This window comes from Leucoraja erinacea, chromosome 8 (genome assembly GCF_028641065.1).
Source record: "Leucoraja erinacea ecotype New England chromosome 8, Leri_hhj_1, whole genome shotgun sequence".
NCBI lineage: Eukaryota > Metazoa > Chordata > Chondrichthyes > Rajiformes > Rajidae > Leucoraja > Leucoraja erinaceus.
In genome coordinates this window covers 45,019,241-45,043,700 of record NC_073384.1, presented here as the reverse complement: position 1 = coordinate 45,043,700, position 24,460 = coordinate 45,019,241, and the positions used below count along the sequence as shown (strand labels likewise).

Sequence of the window (24,460 nt, the reverse complement as noted above, 5' to 3'; positions counted from 1 at the left end):
AGGAGCCATCTTGGTGAACGGCTGCTAGTCGGTGTGGCAGCCTTTTCTCCAGGCTGCCCGTTGACCCGTCCTCGTGGCCTACCAGCGGGCTTGGAGCGCCGTTTCCTGGCGGGGACCGCCCAGCACCTCGGCCTCGGCGGCGGCACAGCGCTGGAGCGGAGCGGAGTGGAGCGGGCGATGCCTTGCCTGGGTCGCCGCGCTGGAGCGACGCGCTGGAGCTCTGGCGAGCTGGACCGCCGAGAGCAACATCTCCGGGCTGCGGGTCTGCGGAGCGGAGAGGCGGCAGTGCGGAGGCGGCAGTGCGGAGAGGCGGCGCCGACTTTTTCATCGGGAGCCTGGGAGTCCAAACCGGCGCGGCCTTGTTGGCTTCGGCAGCTGCGGGCTCCAACCAGGAAGCGGACGTTCCAGGTGGCCCAGCCGCCGAAAGGACTCTCCCGACGCCGGGGCAAGACCACCCGGTGAGAATGGCCAAGAACATCGGGCCTCCGTAGAGGCAATTGCGATGGCCTCAATAGGCCTGACTTTGTGGTGAACATGGGGTGGGGACTGGACATTGTGCCTTCCCCCACAGTGCTATCCACTGTGGGGGGATGATTTTTTTGTCTAATTGTAATCCTGTTATTCTGTGTCCAAGATGGCTGCCGTGAAGAGAGAGTGGACGCTGGCGCGCTTTGGCTGCCGCTGCTCTCTCTTCACACTGTGTTTTTGATTTTCTGTTTTTGGATTGAATTCTGTTTTTAATTTGTGTCTCTGTGATGTCTTTATTACTTATTTTATTCCGATTATATGTTTTTATTCCGATAACTATGTAAGGTGTCCTTGAGATGTCTGAAAGGCGCCCATTAAATAAAATGTATTATTATTATTATTAGTGAACTTTAAAAATGACTAAAAAGTCTCATATTTTTATGTATGCATGTATGTTCCCATATCTGCCGGTATCTGCGTGTGCAAAATATAAAATAACTGAATGTCTCCCTGTGCGTGCGCAGTGGGCCCGGTATCCGCTTGTGCGTCATGCCTGGTATCCGTGCGTGCGCAGTTGGGGGAGGGTTGCCAGGCCTGCTGCCAATTTCAGATCGCCATTTTGACTGGCTTCACAACAGGGATCCCTGGTGTCACAACGGGGAGCCGTCAGCTGCGCCCGCGCAGTTGGGGATGGTTGTTGGGCCCGCCGCCATTTTCAGATCGCCATTTTGACTGCGTCACAACGGGGTTCTTTAGCGCCACAATGGGGATCGCGCCTGCGCAGTTGTGGGAGGGTTGCCGGGCACGTTGCAATTTCAGATCGCCATTTTGATCTGGCATCACAACGGGCACCCAACGGGTAACTAAAAGTTGCATCTTGTATGTTTGTATGTATGGGTGTATTTATGTTCCCAAAATATAGCTAAAACTGTACACGCTAGCGCAACAATTTTAGGGGTACCTAATGGGCCTGTCCCACTAACGCAACTTTTTAGGTGACTACAGGAAACTATGAGGTCGCCACAAGTTCGCCACATGTTCGCCGGAGGTTGATGGGGTCTCGCCTGCATGGTGGTGAGTAGTTCCCGCATTCACGTAACTAGTAGCAGCTTCATTCATGTTGAAAAATTAGCGGTGACCAGAATTTTGACGCCATGGAGAGTAGCGAGAATTCTTGTGACATAGATGCAGTGGTAGTGGGTCGCCAGGAGGTCGTAGGTTGTCGCTGGTGTTGACCGGTGAATTTCATTGGCTCATTGGGGAAAAAAAACGTGAACAGTAGTTTTCAGAACCAAGGAAAACCGACCGGTAATGTTACTGTCCACTGAGCTTCACAGCCATTTATCTCTGGCTTCTTAAGAGTTGTTCTCGCTCCTCTCCCCACCCCATCTCCCCCTTCTTCCCCCCTCTCTTTCAAAGGACTTGTGACCCTTCCCGTACACTGTGATTTCACTGTCTTAATTATAGCGCCACCCTTCCTGTTCAACGTGGTGTGTGTTTAGGGTTTAACCTTTATTTATGAGGATTATGTTTATTAACAATATAGAAAAAAGAAATGAGATAGAATTACAGATTTCCTTATATACAGCATCAAAGTAGCAGGACACCAAAATAGGCAGTTACTGAAGAATCACCTTCGCGAAAAAACTTTGTGGTAACGGTAATATTTTTACATATTCCAGTAGATTTTCCCCATGAGTCCAAAACGCCTTATCTGTAAAATTCATGCTTTATTTCAACAGGGGCGGGGGGGGGGGGGGAGGGGGGGGGAAGGGAGAGGTGTGGGGTGACATCACTCGCAGCACGTGCAAGAACGGCACACAGATCCATTGTGTCATCATCAGCGAAAGACACGTTTTTTTACAATGTTTATTTCAAATTTTTGAACTCAAGTAATAAAGCATGAAATTTTCAGAGGTAGACAAAAATGCTGGAGAAACTCAGTGGGTGAGGCAGCATCTATGGAGCAAACGTTTCGGGTCGAGACCCTTCTTCAGACTTAATACATTTTCAGACAAGGCGATTTCGGACTCCAGGGAAAAAATCTCTACCGGAATATGTAAAAATGTTACCGTTATGCCAGCAGTCACCGAAATAATCGTCAAGTGGGACAGGCCCTTAACAGAGAGAGAGAGAGTGTGAGCGTGAGAGTGTGTGTGTGTGTGTGTGTGTGTGTGTGTGTGTGTGTGTGTGTGTGTGTGTGTGTGTTCCCACAAGAGTCCAAAACGCCTTATCTGAAAAATTCATGCTTTTGTGGCGGTTCCTGGTGAGTAGGCCACTCCCTGGTTCATTCCCCCTCACCAGTTCATGGACAGGTCCGGGGGCGGCTTCCAGCTGCGAAGATAAGAGCTGGGATTTTTGGCGCGAGACCAGTCTTCAGTCTTCCATTGAAGCGGAGAGTAGTGTGCTGTGCTCATTAAAGCCTCTACAGAATTTGCCTGGCTCCTCGCCTTCATTCCGGGCTCTCTCTTCCGGGTTTGACCAGGCCGAGGCGCAGTTTGCACTGTGGGGCATGAAGGCAGATGCAACAAAATACTATTATATTATCATCGCACTCGACCAGGTCTCTGCACGACGGGTTAAGCCTCTTCTCCGTGCCCCCCCCCCGGTGGCTAATAAGTATGAGGCCCTTAAGGCCCTACTCTTACGTAGGTTTCGCCTCAGCGACGCCGAGCGGGTGACCCAAATCTTGCAGATGACTGGCCTGGGTGACCGCTGGCCGTCAGCCCTGCTGGGCGATATGGGCGACCAATGAACCCTGTTATCTTTTTAAACATGCCTACCTGCAGCAGCTCCTGTCGGACATCCGCTTGCAGCTTACCAGCGACCCTTTCACCGACATGTGTTTCGGTGGGCGAGCGCGCCGATCAATTTCCGATGGCCCGCCAGCAGGCCCTGGATGCGCTAAAGATCCTCCCGACGGCACCTGGCAGTGCACAGCAGGTCGGTGCTTCAATTGACCGCATCTCCGCTGCGCCTAAACGCCCTCCGTGGCGGGATCCAGCTACCATTGCACACCCGGGCACCGGCAGGTCGTCCCAGCGTGGCCTGCTGACAGTTCATTTGTCACTGGTGGTCGGATCAGCCCGCACCTCCACCTGTTTCTTCAGACGCCAGCAGGGGGTACTATCACTGCCGCTGGGGGGCTGCAGCTCATCAGTGTCGGCAGCCATGTACATTCTCGGGAAATGCATGGGCCGGCCATCAGTGATTGGTTCGGCGGCCGGACAGATACATCACGTGTTTGCATGGGATTGCTGCACTGGGGCTCGTTTCCCCGTCGACACCGGGGCAGAGATAAGTATGCTTCCCCCCTCTAATGGCGACGCCGCAGCAAATGGGAGCCCAATCCGCTCATATGGGGTGCGCATGCTCTCCCTCAACTTCGTGGATGGCCGCTTTTCATGGCCATTCGTCATTGCTGACGTTTCCCAGCCATTGCTGGGCGCGGACTTCCTATGCACACATTCCCTGCTTGTAGATGTCAAGCGGCAGAGTCTGGTCCACTCTATGACATTGGCGCCTGTTTCCCTCCGCATGGGCGACCCGGTCATGCTGCCTGATGGGCCCCTGTCGTCCGTGGATGCTACATTCTCGCGTGTATTAACCGACTTCCCTGAAATCCTCAACCTGCAGTTCCGCTCCTCCGCCTCGAAACACGGGGTGGAGCATCACATTCTGGCACGCCCCTGCACGCCCAGGCGCGACGTCTTCCACTGGACAATCTCCGTCTAGCTCGGGAGAAGTTCCGCCTTATGGTGTCGCTGGGTATCATGCACCACTCAGAGAGCCCATGGGCGTCCCTGCTCCATATGGTCCCCATGGTGGACGGTGGCTGGCACCCTTGCGGAGACTATCGTCGACTTAATGATGCCACCATAGCCGACAGGTACTCAGTCCCCCACATTCAGGATTTCAATGTGCACCTGGTCGGGGCTGCGGTGTTCTCCAAGGTCGACCTGGCTACAATCAAATTCCTGTCCACCCCGAAGAAGTGCCCAAGATGGCCATCATAACACCATTCGGCCTTTTTGAGTTCCTGCGCATGCCATTCGGGCTTAAGAACGCTGCGCAGGACTTTCAGCGGATTATGGACTGCGTGTGTCATGGCCTGAACTTTGTGTTTGTTTACCTCAACGACATCTTAGTGGCAAGCCGCTCGCGGCAGGAGCATTGTACCCATCTCCGGCAGCTTTGACAGCCTCTCAGCGATCATGGGCTGGCCATCAATATAGCCAAATGCCGTTTCGGGGTGATGCCTATTGATTTCCTGGAACACCATGTAACTCCGCAGGGTGCGGTGCCGCTCCCGGCCAAGGTAGACGCTGTGCGCCAGTTTCCAAAACCGGCCACCATGAGGGGCCTCCAGGAATTCGTCGGGATGGTGGCCTTCTACCGCCGTTTTGTACTGTCCGCAGCCAGGATCATGCGCCTGCTGTTTCACATCATGGCAGGCAAACGAAAGGAGGTCGAATGGACTGACGAAGCGGTGGCGGCGTTCCACCAGGCCAAGGAGGTCCTGGCTAGGGCCACGATGCTCGTGCACCCACGGGCGGATGCACCAATCGGGCTGACGGTCAACGCTTCCAATGTAGCGGTTGGAGTGGTGCTAGAGCAGTTGATCAACGGGCGTTGGCTGCCTCTGGCCTTCTTCAGCAGGCACCTCAGCGGCGCACAGCGGCAAAACAGTGCCTTTGACCATGAGCTCCTCGCCCTTTACATCAGGGTGCGCCACTTCCGTTACTTTTTGGAGGGACGGACAATTAACATTTACACGGAACACAAGCCCCTCACCTTTGTGTTCGCCAAGGTTTCCAACCCGTGGTCCGCTCGCCAGCAGCGGCAGTTGGCGTTCGTCTCTCAATACACTACCTCCATTCATTTAATTGAGGGCAAAGATAACAGAGTAACCGACGCTATGTCTCAATCCGTGGTCAATGCGACGACTGCCCTTGTGGCTTCCCGTTTCATGTGGCACGGGTTGCGTAAACAGGTTGGTCATTAGGCACGCACTTGCATCCCGTGTCAAACTGCCAAGATACAGCGGCATGTGCGGGCACAGCTCCAGGTGTACCGGGTCCCTCGCCAGTGGTTTGACCATATCCACGTGGGCATCGTAGGGCCACTGCCGCCTTCCGAGGGCTTCACCCACCTCCTGACCATGGTAAGAGTAGGCATAAGAGTAGGGATTTTTGCCACGAGACCACTCTTCATTCTCTCACTGAAGCAGAGAGTAGTGTGCTGTGCTCATTAAAGCCTCTAGAGGGTGCGTCTCACGTCACACGCAACCTCTACACTTTATTTCTCGAGTTATTAATGAAAATGTTCAAAAATCTGAAAAAACGTTGTAAAAAAAACCGTCTGTCTTTCGCTGATGGCGTGACAATGATCTGCGTGCCGTACTTGCTTGCACTGCGAGTCACGTCAACCCCCCCGCCCCCCCACCTCACCCTCTTTCCGCCCCCGTTATTCAAAAGTCGGGACGTCGACTGAAGACCAAAGATCATACCTGAAGACTGCGGCGGCCCCACTTGCGGTCCTTTGGTCGACACCTGCGCCATCTTGTTCGCGCTGCGAGTCAAGTCACCCCCCCACCTCTCTCTCCTCCTTTGGTTGACGTCCATTTCCCACTGGCTCCTCCCCGCTAGCAGCTCCACGCTCCCCGTTGGCTGCTCTCTGCTCCCCGCTGCTCCCCGGCAGCGCGTCCCACTCCCCTCCCCCCCCCCGAGGGTACGGATCTATTTAAATAGATTAAACCGCTTGGTCTATTTAAATTAAAAATTCATTCATCATTAATGCCTGCCTGGAATAATGACAAATATATTAGCATGTGATTTCCATGTACTTTTCTATGTTTATTTGCCCCATGTGGTGTAGATTTATACTTTATTGACACTTTCTCCCTGTTTTAACTTGTATTCACTTATTATAATTAGGCAAACTAGTCCTCAGTATGCCTATTTACACAAGACTGTCCAAAAGCAGTTCAAATGTCAACATGTTTTAAAAGTCAGATTATTCACCCGTTCCACCTACATGAATTACTTTAGCTCAGCAGTACTAATAGCACGGCGCAGAAATCTCCTGAGGCTCCATTTGCTAATGGGTTTCTTTTCATAGTCTTTCCTGACTCTGGGATTTTGATCAAGCAAAGGTTCAACAGAGTTATTTACTTGCAAAAGGAATCAGAGAAATACATTTAGGATGAAAGGTTACCCCAACTCTGATATTCCAAACCAAAGCGGGGGGGGGGGGGGGGTCATTGGAAAATGAATATATTGTGAAATTATTAGTCTTATCCCTCTTTTCCCGTGTGAAAGTAACTCCCTTTCATTGAGCAACAATTCATTCTCGCACAACTGAATTCAGGATTATAACATAAAAAACAGGAGCAGGAGTGAGCCAGCTTCATCATTAATTAACACCATGGCCAATTGGATTTTTTGGCCTGAGCATGGTGGTAAATGTCAAGTGGTCTGGGCCAGTACAACATTCCAGGAAGAAAATAACCACATAATCAGTGCAAATTGGCTAAATCAGCAGTGCTAGATATGACTGCACTAGTAACACATTTAAATCACTTACGCACATGCCTCAAATTGTCACCTTTCTGCTTAATCTCCATAACATTTCAGTCACAGTTGATCTTAAATCTATCTCATTCAGCATTGTAGTACAGAGAAATCTTAAGAATTTCAATCCTGAGGGGAAAGAAATTCTCCTCATTTGCATCTTAGCAACTGACTCCTCATCCTGAGACTTTCCTTCATTCCAAACTTTACCGCCAGAGGATAAATCCTCAGAACATCTGCCCAGTCTCTCCCAGAATCTTATGATTTTTAATATTCCCTTTTGATAATGGAAGGAAGCCATTCGATCGATCAAATCTATGCCAATTCTCTGAGAAATACAATCAATCCCATTCTTCCACTGATTTTTCCTGTAACCATTTTTTTCATATGCCCTTTAACTCCTGATCCATGTTCTACACCGGGAGTAATCTACAGCAGTTAATTAACTAAATCAGTCAGCAATGTCATTGGGATATGGGAGGAAATCAGAGCACCCGAGAAACCCATGAAGTAACAAGAAGGATCGGCACACTCTGAGCAGAACCCAAAGTCAAGATTGAATCCAGGCTGCTGGTGCTGTGAAGTAGCAACACTAACCACCACACCACACTGCCACTCAGGGTGGCAAAGTGGTGCAGTTGGTAGAGTTGCTGTGTCACAGTGCCAGCAATCCTGATGTTGGGGAATTTTCATGTTCCTGTGACCACGTGGGTTCCTCCCACATCCCAAAAACATGCAAATTTGTTATTAATTTGCCTCTATGAACTGCCCCTTGTGGGTAGGGAGGGCATGCGAAAGTGGGTAACATAGAATTAGCGTGAACAGGTGTCGATGGTCTGCCTGGATTCGAATCCAGGCCGACTATCGACACCTGTTCACGCTAATTCAGTTTTGAATCAACCAATGAGGAAGGTACTTTAATGACAATCACAAAAAGTGATCAACGTCATCTTTATTCGGTGATTCAGTGGCTATATATTACAGAACAAGAATAATAAGGATCATCTTGACAAGAGATGTATCAACATGGTTAATGACATTAGTGTAAATAGGTACAAAGGATGACATGGACAATATGGGCCAAAAGGCCTGTTACTATGTTATACAGCTCTATGTCTATAATTCTAATTTTAAAAGTTATGCACACGTAAAGGTCATATTTAACAATATTTTGAGTTAAATGGTTTTCAAGTTCACATTTATTGTCACGTGCCTCAATTAGGATACAGTGACATTTGAGTTACCATACAGCCTTACGTAAAAAAACAACGCAATACACAGTAATCATTTTAACATAAACATCCACCACAATGGAATCAACATTCCTCACCTGTGAAGGCAATAAAGTTCAGTCATCTACCTCCTTTGTTCATCCGTGGTGGTCGGGGCCTTGAACCCTCAACACTGCCTCTGCCGACGGCCCGATGTTAAAGCCCTCTCGTCGGGATGATGGAGACTCCGGCATCAGGACAGAATGGAAACATTCCGCGGCATGGAGCTGCCGAGTCAGCCTTTTCTTACCGGAGACCGCGGCTCCACGGTGTTAAAAGTCCACAGGCCCCGCGGTCGGAGCACTTCCACAGCGATCCTCGGTAAAGGATCGCCAGCTCCGTGATGTTAAAGTCCGCGCCTAGTTGCAGCTTGAAGCTCCAGGCCGGTCTCCAGGAAAGGACGCACCAATATCTACATGATCAGACTGTGAATCCAGCGTGATGTGAAGATTGTCCTATCAAGAGAGACTAGAAGTATGGGTCTCTATTTCTTGGGGCCCATAAGAATGAGAAATTACCTTATTCAACATGCACGATCCTCGGGGGCCTCGACAGGGTAGATATGAAATGGAATTGGCTCACCAGTTGGAAAGTCACAAGCAAGGGGACATAGTAGCACAAATGTAATACATTAAAGTGGCCAGTAATTTAAAATTGAAGTACTTATAAATTTCTTCTTTCAGAGGTAGCAAATTTCAGAAATTCTCTACACCAAAAGGTGTTGGTGGCCAGGTTCCCAGATATGTTTAAGGTGGGGATGCATGACTGAGGGCTACGGGGAACTGGCTTCAAAGCGGAGTTGAGACCAGCATATATCAGCCATTATCACATTAAATGGCAGGCATGCTTGAGGGGTCTGGTGGCCAGCTTCTGTTTCCATTTTTTCCATGATCTTGTGTATCCAGTAGCTGACCATTCTACATGTCATTGGCACTCTGGTCCTCACATCTGTGACCTACGCACATGTTAGTGCTGATTTCATTGTTACCACAATGCAAAAACATAAATTAGCATAAATTGGCTGCAACAATTTGTCATGTAATAAGAGTGTCTACATTACTGTTTAAGAGGAAAAAATTATAAAATTCAAGAGAATAAGCCTGAGAGAATTTTGAAGAGTAAAATTTAGAGATGCAAGAAAATTACACTTGCAGTATTGTATTCCATTTTAGTCACCCTGCTATAGAAAAGATGCCACGAAGCTTGAAAGGGTGCAGAGAATGTTGCCAGGACCTGAAAGCCTGAACTCTATGGAGAGGTTGGGCAGGCTAGGAACTTCATTTCTTGAAGCATAGGAGGCTATGGGATGATCTTTATACACCTCTGTGTATAAAATGATGAGGAGAATAGATAGGGTGAATGCACAGTCTTTTTTCCCCAGGGCTCTGGAATCTTGAACTAGAGGGCAGAGGTTAAAGAGGGGAGAGATTTAAATTGCAACCCGAAGGGCAACTTTTTTTTTTATACAGAAGGTCATGAGTATATGGAACGAGCTGCCAGAGAAGGTAATTAAGGCAAGTACAATAATAACATTTAAAAGACATTTGGACAGGTACATGGATTGGAATGTTTTAGAGGGATAAGCAAAACGTGGGAAAATGGGACTAGCTTACATCGGCATCTTGGTCAACAAGGATGACTTGTGCAGAAAGGCCTGTTTTTGTGCTGTGTTGACTCTACAATGCAGGAATGGCACTGTTCAATAATTTCTGCAATACTGAGACACTGCTGCACAATCTTGAGATGTGTCCTTTTGGATCTGTGGCTCCATTAATGGTCTCCCATGGCTTAAAAGATTGCCACAGCACAATTTTGAAGAATAACTGGGAGTGGGGATGGCCTGGGGGGGGTGGCCCGGGAGGGGAGGGGGGGGGTGGCATGGGGCGGCATAGGGGGGGGGGGGGGGTTGGGTTTGGCTAGGGAGGGGTGGCATGGGGGGAGGGGGATGATGTGAGGGGTGGAGGGGGAGGTGATGGCGAGGCGGAGGGGGGGGGCGTGGGGGGGAGGTGGGAAGAGGGGATGTGTGGGGGGGGGGGGGGGGGAAGGAGGGACTCCACTCAGCAGCCACCGACCGCAGGCACCACACAGCGACGTTCCCGACACCACACAGTGGCTTACCCAACTCCACAGCGCCTTTCCCGACTCCACACAGCGGCTCTCCCGACTCCACACAGCGGCTTTCCCGACTCCACACAGCGGCTTTCTCGACTCCACACAGCGACTTTCCCGACTCCACTCTTGCGGACTCAATCAGCACTTGTAGACTCAGCCCCGCCTCCGGGGATTTATTCTCCAGCGGGTGCCGGAAGGGCCGTTACCTTAATGGTGACTGACAGGCGAGAAGACCATTCTGCTGATCTCACTTTTTTTAAAACCTTCATAACTTTTGTATAATTCCACAAAACCTGATGCGCTTGGAGGAGAGGAGAATGGTGAGTAAGGTGGCGAAAATCCTAGCGATGAAAGGTACCTTTTTTGCGCACATTTAAAAAAAAGCAAACCGGAAGTGGTCAAGATGAGAGTTTTAGTAATAGTATAGATAGATGATGGACGGCTGGTTAAGACAAAGTTAAAGTCATAGCACCACCCTCAGATGCTGGAAGGTAGTGCAGTTTCTTATCAAAGGTGAGGGGCACAGTCACAATATGCTCCCCATCATTGGAAACAAGGTTGAATTTCAACAATTATTCTGCAATTCCTCCTTCGCAGGGATAAACATGTGCATTCCCTTAGTAATGGATAATAGATTCAAATCCTGTCAAAGATTAAGCGGAAATACAGCAATGGAACAAGTTTAGAGCAAAGAGCAGCAGCAAACAGTGAGAGAGGATCTTAAGGAACTCCTGACGGAGGGAGATGGAAGTTCTTCAAAATAGGCAGTGAAATGGAGGCACATGGAACCACAAATGCTGGCTTACAAAAAAAAAGGACTGGAGTAACTCAGATTGGAGTAACTCTCTGGAGTACATGGATAGGTGATGTGTCAGGCTGGGAACCTTCTTCAGTGGCTGCAGTTCCTTGTGTCTCCATAGAATAAGTTGGACTAATTTGCATTTATACAATTGAACTTTACCTGGTTTTGGAAGAGGAAGCAATGTCCAAATACAGTTCTGATCTAATTGTATTCATGAGACTTGGGTCATTGGCTGTTACCAACTAAAAATTGGGAATGTAAACGACCATGATAGTCAACAGTAGGAAAGAAAGAGACACAGTTGGAATGGAGAATGAAGTATTACATTAACCAGAACATCCAGACATACCTTCAGTGATCTCAGTCATGAGGTAAGATAGCTTGGTGATAGCTTGGATTAAATTAGAACATACTCTGAGGTTACTTATCTGAAACTCTGAAAACAGAGGCTGTGGAGGCAAAGTTGATGGAAATATTTAAGGCAGAGATAGATACATTCTTGATTAGTACGGGTGTGCGAGGTTATGGGGAGAAGGCAGGCGAATGGGGATGGGAGGGAGAGATGGATCAGTCATGATTGAATGGCGGAGTAGACTCGATGGGCCGAATGGCCTAATTCTACTACTATCACTTATGATCTTATGACTTTGATAAATTTCATGTAGATAATAAGGAAGTGTTTATGTACACCTCTCAATTAGTAATATATCTCAAGGATCTTAAAACAAAAAATAGAAAACGCTGGAAAAGTAGCCAATGAAGCACCACCTGTGGAAGGAGAAACCGGTAAAATTTTCAGGTTATGGAGCCTTCTTTATTTGCTTATTTGTTTTCCCTTTCAAAGACCCTCACAGGAGCACAAAAAAAAATTGGCATTTGCTTTTTTAATTGTTTACTGTGGCAGAATGTTAAGACGTCAGTCATTTATTATCCTCTTATCCCAGAATGGGATGGAAACAGCATTAAATGTGATCTTTCTAGCTTTACACACAGAGAGGTGTATTACTGACACCACTACTGTGCCAGAAACCTGTCGTGGACCTCCGTCCTCCACATTGCTGCTGGTTCAGGAATCTGGCAGGGGACTCAGCCTTTCATTGACTATCCTGCAACAATGAAATCTCATCACCAAATGGCTCGAGGTGGGGAAGCCAGTAAAATGCAATAGATGTCTTTTAGGATAGATGTTGGAATGGTTGATATAGGCAATGGCCTCTCAGCATTGAGATGCAGAGCTTATGAGTACTTCTTGGCAGTACATGTGTGTGGGTTTAACTGAGGACTGATAGCACCTGCTGAATGGGTTGGAAACTACAGTCGCATCCCCCAGCCAACCCTTCTACCCTGTACCCCACCCCGCTCTTTGGTTGGCTGCTTTGCTGTGGATTTCTCTGCGATTAAAAAGGTCAATGAGCCAGGCCTTAAGCCTTGTGTCTCAGTGTCTGGTAACTAACTGTCTAATATCAGGCCCCACAAGCAACTTCTGCTCATTGTGTCAGTGTTTAATGGGCATTGAGGCCTGCAACGATGAACCGCAACTTCAATTACCGTTTAATAATGCTTTTTGTTTTGATAAGTGCATGTCTGTAGACCTTTGCACATTATGTTCCACTACAAAACCATGCATCAGGGCCCTGATCTGCTTACGCTTCTCTGACAGGTGGACAGGTAGCTGAGGGAATGCTGTGTGCTCTGTTTCACAGAGTCATGACTCACGCCAGTTCCCCAGACTCAACCATCCAGCCTGAAGGTTTCTCCATCCATCAAATGGACCGAAAGCAGGCATCGGGGAAATGGAGGCGGTGGTGTCTGCCTCATGGTCAACTGTGGTGCTCAGACGTGGCAGAACTGTCTAACCCCTGATCCCCACACCTGGAATACCTGGCAGTTCTACCTCCCAAGGGAATTCACCTGGTTTCAATTGAAAATTGTTTAACCAAAAGATGAAGTTCACCTTCTCCGTGTGTTCAGAAGTGGATGGTGGACAAGTTCCCAATACTAACAGCCCAATGTCAGATGAGTGCAATATTCCTGTTTCTCATGGCTACTGCTAGCTGGACAACATTTCAGGGACGGCCTCCCTGGGGCATGAGGTACCTGGGCTGTTTGCGCCACTCCGGGAAAACGGCCTATCGGCCAACCCTTCAGCCTGCACCCAATCCAAGAGGGATAAACATACAACATTGCAATCATTTAACGTTCATATCAAGTAATCTGTGAATAAAGTGGTTAATTTATATTAAATTTTGTACTTACCGGATAGAAGTGGAATTTGACTAGATATGGTGTTCTTTTTGCTCAACTTTTCTAAAGAAAATATTTTCCATTCTCCCCGGCTCGCGTCGTTTCGCCCAGTGACCTTCTCTCGCCACGTGACCGTGACCGTGCCCCTGCCCGCCCCCTTCCGTCCGACCCCCAGCAACATGGCGGCGCTCGTACGGTTTGTGAAGCGACTGCGGTTTCGGCGCTTCCCACGCCCTGGCCACTCGGCGGCTTTCAGGCAAGAGGTGACCGGCCTCGTGCCGTTCAGGTGAGTCGTTTGTCCGGGCGCGCGTGGGTCATCAGTCGGTTGCCCGGGCGCGCGTGGGTCAGGTGTCGGTTGCCCGGGAGCGCGTGGGTCAGGTGTCGGTTGCCCGGGCTCACGCGAGCTAGGTGTCGGTTGCCCTGGCGCACGCGAGCTAGGTGTCGGTTGCCCGGGAGCGCGTGGATCAGGTGTCGGTTGCCCGGGCTCACGCGAGCTAGGTGTCGGTTGCCCGGGCGCGCGTGGATCAGGTGTCGGTTGCCCGGGCGCGCGTGGATCAGGTGTCGGTTGCCCGGGCTCACGCGGGCTAGGTGTCGGTTGCCCGGGCGCGCGTGGATCAGGTGTCGGTTGTCCGGGCGCGCGTGGATCAGGTGTCGGGCGCGCGTGGATCAGGTGTCGGTTGTCCGGGCGCGCGTGGATCAGGTGTCAGTTGTCCGGGCGCGCGGCCGATTGCCGCAGTCTTCTGTTTTCTGCAGGTTTCTTCTTGGCTTCTGCCGGCGCCTCTTCACCTCTGACCCGCCCAACGCAGCCGAGCTGGAAGTTCACGTCTCCACTTCCCATGTGGTTTCACCTTTTTTTTCATTTTAAGTTCCGTAACTGGACATCGGACCCCTGACCAATTGTGATCCACAATGTTACATCTGATCGCTCTGACTGACCTTCAGCTCCATGGGTTGAGTAATCCCCCATCAGGGCGCAGCGTGTGTCACGTATGTTATCACTCAGCAGATCGAATTAAAGTTGGATTTGTACTTTTATCTAGGCGAGCCTCATCCTTCCACGCTGGAGTCCTATCTTCTAAAACTTTTGCATAACTGTTTTCGACCTTCAATTTGGCTCATTTGATTAATCCTTTTTCGTGATCTGGGCGTCAGTCCTTTACTAATTGGCCTTGAGAAGGTGATGCTGCTGTGCAGTCCCTGTGAAGGTGCTCTGATTTTTGGGTAGGAAATTCCTGAATGTTGACTTGGTGATGATGGAGGATCCAAATTGGGAGTGTGTGTAATTTGGTCCTTCTGAGTTGTGGAGGTCTTGCTAGGTGCTGTTGGGTAGCGATGGTAATTTACATGATTTAAGTGGTCCTAATCAAGTAGACTGCTTTGTCATAGTTGGTATTGAGCTTTTGCAGGGTTGTTGACCTTGCACCCAGCGTACCCTGCATACTAACACTATCCTACACACATTAGGGACAATTTACAATTTTACCAAGACGATTGGCCTACAAACTTGCACGTCTTTGGAGTGTGGGTGGAAACCAGAGCACCCGGAGAAAACACAGTCAGTCGTCAGGATCGATCCTGCATCACTGGTGCAGTAAGGCATAATTTGCTCATTTCAGGGTGTTATTTAGGTCCTGCTGTATGCAGGCAAGGATGGCGAGGAGTTGCAAATGGAATTGAACATGGCAATTGTCAGCAAGCTTCCCCATTTTTTTTAACTTTATGTTGAAATGAAGGTCATTAATGAAACAGCTGAAAATGTTTGGGTCTGGGACATTGCCTTGAGAAGCACATCTCAAGGCTGGGATGAATGAATGTCTGATGACAACTACAACCATCTTCCACTGACTCCACCCATTGAAGTCCTTTCTAGCGATGCACACTGATTTCATTTTTACACGGGTATCCTTGCTGCTTTGCTGCCAAGGGCAGTGACTGTTGCCTTACCTCTGGAATTCAGCTTTCGATCAGGGATGTTTGAATTGTGGCCATGACAAAATGTGGAGCCCCATCTTCCTGAGAGGTAACCTGCAGAAAGGAACTGATTTAGTTGAAGTCCCCTTTCTCAGAAACTGCATGAACCAGCTGGCAGGAGTATTCATAGACATCCATCTTCTTCTTCTTTCGTGTGGCGTGCACAGCCTAAAGTTGTTGGACAACTTGTTCTATTTGATCTTCCGTTTGTGCACGTCGAGTTGATTGCATTAGTCGAAACAGGGAGGACCACATGAAGGTTGCAATCTTCCACCCCATGGACATCCATGATTTCTCCCTGTTCCATTCAAGAGTCGAGAGTCAAGAGTCAATTTAATTGTCATTTGGACCCCTAGAGGTCCAAACGAAATGCCATTTCTGCAGCCATACATTACACACAAATAGACCCAGACACAACATAATTACAATTTTACATAAACATCCATCACATAGCTGTGATGGAAGGCCAAAAAAAAAACTTATCTCTCCACTGCACTCTCCCCCCCCCCGATGTCAGAGTCAAAGTCAAAGCCCCCGGCTGGCGATGGCGATGGCGATTGTCCCGTGGCCATTGAAGCCACGCCGGGTGGTGCGAGGTCGCACACTGGGTCTTGGTGTTGGAGCCCCCGGTGTGCGCTCGCAAGTACCCGCGGCCATTCCAGCCGCGCGGGGCGGTGTAGTGAGGCCCCGCTCCATGAGCTCTTCAACCCCGCAACTCGGGCGGGAGAATTCTCCGTTTGCAGGAGCCCACTGAAAGGCGAAAAGCGGTCTCTCTCATGGCAGGGATCCGCGGGTCATTAATGAAACCTGGCGCCGCTGTCCGCAGACCCGCAGCAGCATGCCCCAACCATCTTCTCAGCAGCTACCCATCGGCAGCAGCAGCAGCAGCAGCGTTCCTCCACCGCTCCGGTCTTTGGCCAAGGGCAGCGACGGCAACCTCTGGAGTCGGCTTTCTGAGTCCCCGGCTTCTTCCTGTTGGAGGCCATGCTCCTCGTTGCGGCCTCAACTTCCAAGAGGAACCCGACGAAAGAAAAGTCGGAAGTCTCCTTTCAGTGCAGGGAGAGATTTAAAAGTAAGTTTCCCTCCCACCCCACCCCTTCTTCCCCCGTGTGGCGTGCACACCCCCAAGTTGTTGGACAATAACTAAAATCTACCGTTAAAACACGGACAGAAAATAAGTCGAAACGCGGACAGACTGCATGAGGCTTGCAATCTGGCCAGAGCCGCGCCGCCTACCGAGACCAGGGATTCCAGGGATCCCATCTGCTTTACGAAGATCACTATCGTCCTGCTACCAAAAGGAAACAAGGTATCTTAATGGCTACCCCACACTCACCATCGCAAAATGATTTGAGAGACTGGTCATGGCTCACATCAGCTTCATCCACACAGGCAACCTTGATCCACTGCAATTTGCCTACCTCTGAACAGTTTCATGGCAGGCATCATCTCCCTGGCCCTTCATTCATCCCTGGGACATCTGGACGATAAAGTCACCTACCTCAGATTTCCTATTAATTGATTACAGATATGCCGTCTTCACCTACCAAACCCTCCCCCAAGCTCCTGGACCTACTACTTGGCATGCATTTGTGCAACTGGATCCTTGAATTCCTGACCCAAACACAACAATCAGTAATGATAGGAAACAAAACATCCTTCACGAAGATTCTCAACACCGGGACTGAACCATATTGAGAACATGGGAGCCACAGCCCCGTGACGCTTGCTTTTCTGTAGCACAGTCCGTTGGTATCGGTGTCCAATCAGAGCGGGTCGTTAGTGTGTCACTCGTTCGGGATCCGCCCGCACTCACATACTTGGTCCCTCGCCTGATCTCGCCCCAGACACTTCCTGTTTTGCTGTGACTGAACAAACCCGCATTTTCATACGTGGTCTGCCTTGGTCGTACTTGATCCGCGTAAACGTAAAATTTTGTCGACAAGGATCAAAATCGAGATGGTATCTCTGCTCGCAGCACCCCATCCATTTTGAGCTGAAGCTATGGCAAGCAACACCCGAAACCTGGCCCTAATGAAAGAAAACCTTCCAAGATTACATCCTACAACCTATTTTGACTCCCAACGGCGAGACTGGAGGAAGCGACAAAACTCAAGCTGCTTCGCATACACTTGGGCGAACTTGATCAGAAATACTTCGATGAACTACACTTATTCGGTGAATCAGATTTGACCAGTATATTTGCATATTTCCAGAAGAGAACATCGACGATTTTATTACGAGACTGATAGCCCTGTCTCACGGTGCGAGTCCACCCACGAGTGATCCCGAGTGAAAGAAAAAATCAAACTCGTGGTTTTCTACGAGATTCCAAGTTTATGTTCACCAGTTTAAACGAGTTCCCACATGAATGTCTAAGTTTTCCGTTTACTTCTCATTTCTACGATGTACCAAGTTCCTCTTCCTAGTTACCAAATTCCTCTCCCAAGTTACCAAGTTCCTCTCCCGAGTTACCAAGTTCCTCTCCCGAGTTACTCTTGAGCCAACAACGACTACCGACGTGTGGAAAAACCATCACATGGTAAAAATTATGTCATGCAGTTTTCTTTTTCACTATAAAAAGCCTCCCATGTTTAAATTTCTTAGGGTTACGGAATCAATGGATATGGGGAGAAAGCAGAAACGGGGTACTGATTTTGGATGATCAGCCATGATCATATTGAATGGCAATGCTGGCTCGAAGGGCCGAATGGCCTACTCCTGCACCTATTTGCTATGTGTTTATACCTTTTAAATGTTTTGACATGCGTTTCAGGATTCCAGCAACTGTCTGTTCCAATATCCCTTTCCCTGTATTTCTCTTGGGCTTTTCCTCTCTTTCCCCAACTCCTATCTCCTCCATCTGCCAGTCCATCTGAGTGTAGATATGAAGTTCTTGGCTGTCTATCTGTATGTGTGGACTTTCCATTAAAAGTCATCCATGATCATTATCTCACAATCCTTCAGGTGTTTTTGCCACTCATTTCTCATCGAGTCATGGGTTCATACAACACAGAAACAGGCTCCTCCGCCCACCATGTCCATTCCAACCATAACCTTCCTGACCGTTATTCGAGTTCTGGCCCATATACTTTGTAAACCTGCCTCCGTCGCATTCTCAGATTACGACTACAGTAGTTACTGGGTTGAGAAAACAATCATCAGATGCCCTCTATTCCGCCTGCTGCTCACGTTCAATCTATGCCCTTTGATGAGTTCAATTAATCTGATTATTGTCTGTCCTCATTCATTTCATTATACATTCACTTGAGCAGCGTGTGTCACTGCTCCAGGGACCCGGGTTCGATTCTAACCTCCGGTACTATTTTATGGAGTTTCCCCCAAGTGCTCCCTTTCGCTCCCCGCACGCTGCTTTGTTGTATGAATGCTCCCCGCTACACCTGCTGTATTGTATGAACCCATGACTCGATGAGAAATGAATGGCAAAAACACCTGAAGGACTGTCACCTTCCCCCAATGTGTCGGTGAGTGGTCGGATGTGGCTCAGGTGGGAAATTGATGTGAACGCGGGCAGAAATGAGATTGAGGTAAATGAGTGTTTGACGGTTGGCTCAGTGGGCCGAAGGGCCTGTTCCCGCCCTTTGGGACATTTTCACCAGGTGTGTGCGCTGCCATACGCGAAGCTTCGCTATTTGTAAAGGTTTCTTGTCTAATGTACTTTTTTAAACTCACTGAACACGAGTTTTGGGATTTTTCAATATATAGGCTGACGGTTAGTACATTTCTCACCCCTGTTTATTCATCGCTCGGCAGACTGTATTTCGGGGATCTCGCCTCACAACTGTATCATTGGCCACGTTATCACATCCTGCACTGTTTTATCCGTGACTGCGGATGGTAGCGAACAACCCCAAAGGATATTCCCCTTCGTGTTGGCAAAGTTTTGCAATTGGTTTATTTTTCACATAAAGGCGATTTATTTTTAAGAGTTGGTGTGGATCATTTCATTTTCAAATAATCTTATTCAAACAAGAGATGGACACAAAAAGCTGGAGTAACTCAACGGGTCAGACGGCATCACCGGAGAAAAGGAAAAGGCAATGCTTCGGGTCGAGACATTTTTTCAGCGATGCTGCATGACCCGCTGAGCTACTCCAGCTTTTTGTGCCTGTCTTCGGTGTAAACCGCCATCTGCAGTTCCTTCCTACACTTATTCAAACAGGAATGCATTCACTCCCCCCTCCCCGTCCCACATAACGCATCAAACCTCTGAAGCAGTAATGTGAAAGGCACATAAACAAGGGAAGTGACCTGCCCTTGGAAATCTGGAAATATTGGTTGTTGGTCACTTTATTCCAAAGGCCAAGGTGAGATCCCCACAGGTGTCTCCAGCATCAGGGGATTATTCCTGACAGGCAGACTTGGCGGACCTTTTTTTACTCACCTTTTTTTTCGCTGTCCAGCTGCCGAGTTAACTCAACGGGTCACGCAACATTTCTGGAGAAAAGGAATCGGTGACTTTTGAAGGAAGGAAGTTTGGAAGGAAGGAATTGCAGATGCTAGTTTAAACCAAAGATAGACAGAAAATGCTCGAGTAACTCCACAGGCCAGGCAGCAACTCTTGAGAAACGTTTGAGAAAAGTAGGCAACGTTTCTGGACGGGACCCTTCTTCAGGCTAAGACCCAGCCTGAAGAATGATCTCGACCCAAAACATCACCTATTTCTTATCTCCAGAGATGCTGCCTGACCAGCTGAGTTAGTCCATCATTTTGTGTCTATCTTTGGTTTAAACTAGTATCTGCAATTCCTTCCTTCAAACTTTTAGAGCAGTTTGTTTCAAGAAACAATCCTTCCAAAATTGCTCAAACGTTGCATTTGCATCTTTAACATGAGATGAACCACATTAAGATTGCATCTGAGAAAGGCTTAACTCGCTTTCCAAAGAAAAGCAGGACAACTCAATGAAGCTGCATCAACTCAACATTGTTGTGCATTGAATGTTTGGTTTGATTGAGCTGCATCACTAAAACTGATCCGTGCCCTTCCCTTGGAGTTAGTAATACTAAAAGCCATGCTGTGCTAAGGCAACGGGTGTCCATTTAAACTGCATCAATCATTGAACTGCATTACTCACTGAAAATGAATTGTTAGATCACTGTAAAATTTTCCATTAAGATCTGACTAATCTTCAACATTTCACTTCTGGCACTCAGACCAAACCCACGAGTTACTCACGAGTCACTATGGTAAACTCACGGGCTACTGCGGTATTACAACGAGTTTAAAAGTTTCAAATTTTTCCTTCAAGGGTAAATTTGACTCGTGGAAATCTTTCAACATGTTGAAATTTTTTTTACGAGTTACCAAGTTTCCCGAGTACTTGCCGTTAGCGTTACGAGTCGTTAATTTACGTCCATGAGTTCCGATGTTCCCGCTACGTTAATTCTATGTGATTACCACGGGTTTGACTTGTTTTTAACTCGGGATCGTTCATGGCTGGACTCGCACCGTGAGACAGGGGTTTAACTTTGGCTGTTCAAGAATGCAAGTTCAAGGTGGCGAGGTCAAGTATAAAGATATCCAGCCGAACAAATTCAAAAAACAATGTTAATGCAGGCTTTGATTATCGGGGCCTGTGATGATAAACACGTGAGAGCCTTTTGTCTGAAAAGCAGGATTTGTCCTTGGACAAGGCTTGCTGCATGGCTCGTCATAGGAAAACAGTCAAAAAGGGTCGCGCAGCTTCAACCTAAAGATTCACTGCAGATTCTGGTAATACGGGAGCGAGTACCCCCTCACGAAGACGTCAATGTCTGCCAACGCAGACTGACCCGTGACTCACAGCTACAGCCAGGTGTACCCTCACAAAAGTGCCTTCGCTGCGGTGAAAGTCATGTACAGTGGTCTTTTAGATGATCAGCTATGATCCTATTGAATGGCAGTGTTGGCTCGAAGGGCCGATTGGCCTACTCCTGCACCTATTTTTCTATGTTTCTATGGAGGAGACTGAAGCAACTCCTGGAGGATGAAACCATCATTCAAGCAGGTGAAACAACAAATATAACACCAAGTGATGAATGGCTTCCACGTCTACAGACCTCTTCAGCAGGTGATCAAGAAGACACCGAGATAGAGGATAATCCACCGTGGCGGTCCACAGCGTTGTGTTGGCTGGAAGACCGGTACCAGGCCGTATAACGGAAGTCATTTCACTTTTTCTATGTACAACTGCCCGTGCTCACGTACTTGGTCTCTGCCGGATCTAGCCCCAGACACTTCCTGTTTTGCCATGACCGAATAAACCCGCATTTTCATACGTGGTTTACCTTGATTCTTCTTGCTCCGTGCAAATGTAACAGGTACCAACAAGGCTGCATTGCCAGTGTCCTGATCTAATCCCTATACACTCATGACTGCACCCAAATTCTGTTCCAGAAATTCTTCAAAAAGTTTGCAGATGATGCCACCCCAATAGGCAAGTTCTCAAACAATAATGAGATTAAGTATAGGAAGGAGAAAGAGAGCTTAGTAACACAGTGTTAAGACAATAACCTCTCCCACAATTTCATAAAAACGATGTGTCATCAACTTTAAAAATCAAGGTGGAGTATACATCCCAGTCTGCATCAATGTTGCTGAAGTCGAGAGTTTTAAGTTCATAAATGTAAATATCACCAACAATTTATCCTGGTCCAATCACATTGATGCTATGGCCAAGAAAGCACACCAAGAAAGCGCCCCTACTTTGTCAGAAGACTAAGAAAATGTATTATATCTCCAATGACTATTACCTATTTCTATAGATGCACCATAGAAAGTAGGATAGACTAAGGGGAGTTTGTGGATGTTGTTTACCTAGAATTTCAGATAGCCTTTGATAAGGTAGGAATGTTACAACATTTTGAGATTTTAAAAATCAAGCCTGTAATTTGTCCCATCAGATAAAGCATGAATAGAACTTTAATTTGACACATAATTCACTTTCATATCTTCAGTATTAAAAAAAGATGGCAATTTTCATACTCGTAAATTAGCATCTTTTTCCCTATTGCTTTTCCATTGACTTAACACAACAGCTGTGATCGAGGACAGTCAAAAGCCCATAACTTTCTTAAAAATTAAGAGAACTGAATGAAATTTTCAGTTATTATAGAGTGAAGCATTCTGAAACAAATATAAAACACCTTACTTGGATGACCTGAAATTAAAGCATATAATTATGTAGTTGCCTAATTGCAGCTAATTACAAAATTGACCGTGTGACGGAAATAGTAATAAACACCCAGGCTGCCTTGAAAATTCAAAAAATGTGATACTCAAGATCAGAACTTTAATATTATTGTATTATGTGCTGTAAGTCAGTAACAGGCAAATAAATTACAATTTCTAGACATATAGACCCAAGTCTTTATGGAGATCAGTTGCTAGATGGTACATTGGCATATCATAATCAGTAGCATCGTCATATTCCTCAGATTGTAACCAATAAGCAACTCTGTACTCCATGTTTTTCCTCAACTTTTCAGTTTTGGCATTGTAAACTACAGGTTTTTGCTCTTCAAACCACGCATGACATGCCATTCTGCCCACTACGTTCCCATTAAGAATGTCCTGTAGATCATCACATTTGGAGTAGTCCAAATTCGGATAATTTCTGAGAATGCTCTCTAAATTAATCTCTTTTGCTGGGCATTTGGATTGACAATTTTGCATTTCTTCTTCGGAGATATCTGTTTAAAATGTAAAGGGAAAAAAACACTGAACAGCATTAACAGGAACAAGTTATTATTTGCAGTTTTAGAAAAAAGGTAGAAATGATAAAGTTAAACGCTAAAACAAATGGTAAATACCCCCAAAAAAAATCATATTCAACATTCATCTAATTCATCTAATCAATTAAATTCAGATAAATTCAATTACTAGATCTAAACATCTGTCCATTTCTTAAGAAAAGGCTAAACATTTTGAATAGCCTAAGTATCCAAATAACAAACTGATCCCATTCAGAAAAATAATTCACAATATAACATGATTTTTAAATCTCACTGTCATTAATTTATATGCCAAATGGAAGGAATTTAATGTTTAATTCCCATAAATTAATCTAGAAACATCCACTCACAATATAATCAAAATTATTATTTTTTGCACAATACATGTGACTAAAACTGTTGTGGATATTTAGTGTGAAAATATTGATTATGGATAGAGAATAACACAAAATATAGACGATTTAGATGCTCTTATGACATGATTGTCCAAAAGAAAAGAGAATTTTAATCATCTTGCGAGTGGGTATTTCTGGAATGTGATCGATTGGAACGTTGCCATAAATTTTAAGCCCATATCGGCAGGAAGACACGGACAATTCGTATGGGGATTAAATAACATTTTGTGTCGTAAAATTAGACTAAAGCCACTCCGAGAAGCAAGATTATATGTGAAATAAACGACTTACCGTTTGTTTTGTCCTGATATTGCGATCCGTCACGTTGAAGGCATTGAGGGCATTAGAAGTCGCCTTTTACTTTAATCCAACGATTAAATTGTCCAGCGATTTATATTAAAAATAAATAAATAAAAAGTGAACGGATGTTCGATCGATTTTTCTTTATCAACTAGCACCCTGAGGAAATCCTTCTCCGACAAGCAATACAAACCTGTATTTTAATCTCGCCCCCACCACACCACACGTGAGACTGAAAATGAGAGCCCATGGTATAGGGCAGATACTAGCATGGATCTGAGGCAATAATGGGAGCTTTTTCTTGTTGGCTGCCAGTGACTAGCGGAGCCCCGCATGGGTTGGTGCTGGGATCGCTACTCTTCACATTGTATATTAATGATTTGGAGAAGGGGATTGAAAGCTTTGCGGCCAAGTTTTCTTTTCTGATTATACGTAATAGGTGGAAGGGTAGGTAGAGCAAAGAAAGTAGGGACTCTGCAGAAGGACTTGGACAGGTTGGGAGCCTGGGCAGAGAAGTGGCAGATAGAATACAATGTTGCAAATTGTGGAGTCATGCTTTTTGGTAGTAAGAATAAAGACGTAGACTCTTCT

General features: G+C 47.1%; 1 protein-coding gene across 1 annotated transcript in view; it reads left to right on the top strand.

Moving 5' to 3' along the window:
- Nucleotides 1-13,599: 13,599 nt before the first annotated feature.
- lrpprc (leucine-rich pentatricopeptide repeat containing) overlaps nucleotides 13,600-24,460 on the top strand; it is a 135,572-nt gene continuing 124,711 nt past the window's right edge. Inside the window, exon 1 of the mRNA XM_055639619.1 lies at nucleotides 13,600-13,755. Within this exon, the coding sequence (XP_055495594.1) occupies nucleotides 13,649-13,755 (107 nt within the window). The 5' untranslated portion in view covers nucleotides 13,600-13,648. The remainder of the gene's footprint in view (nucleotides 13,756-24,460) is intronic.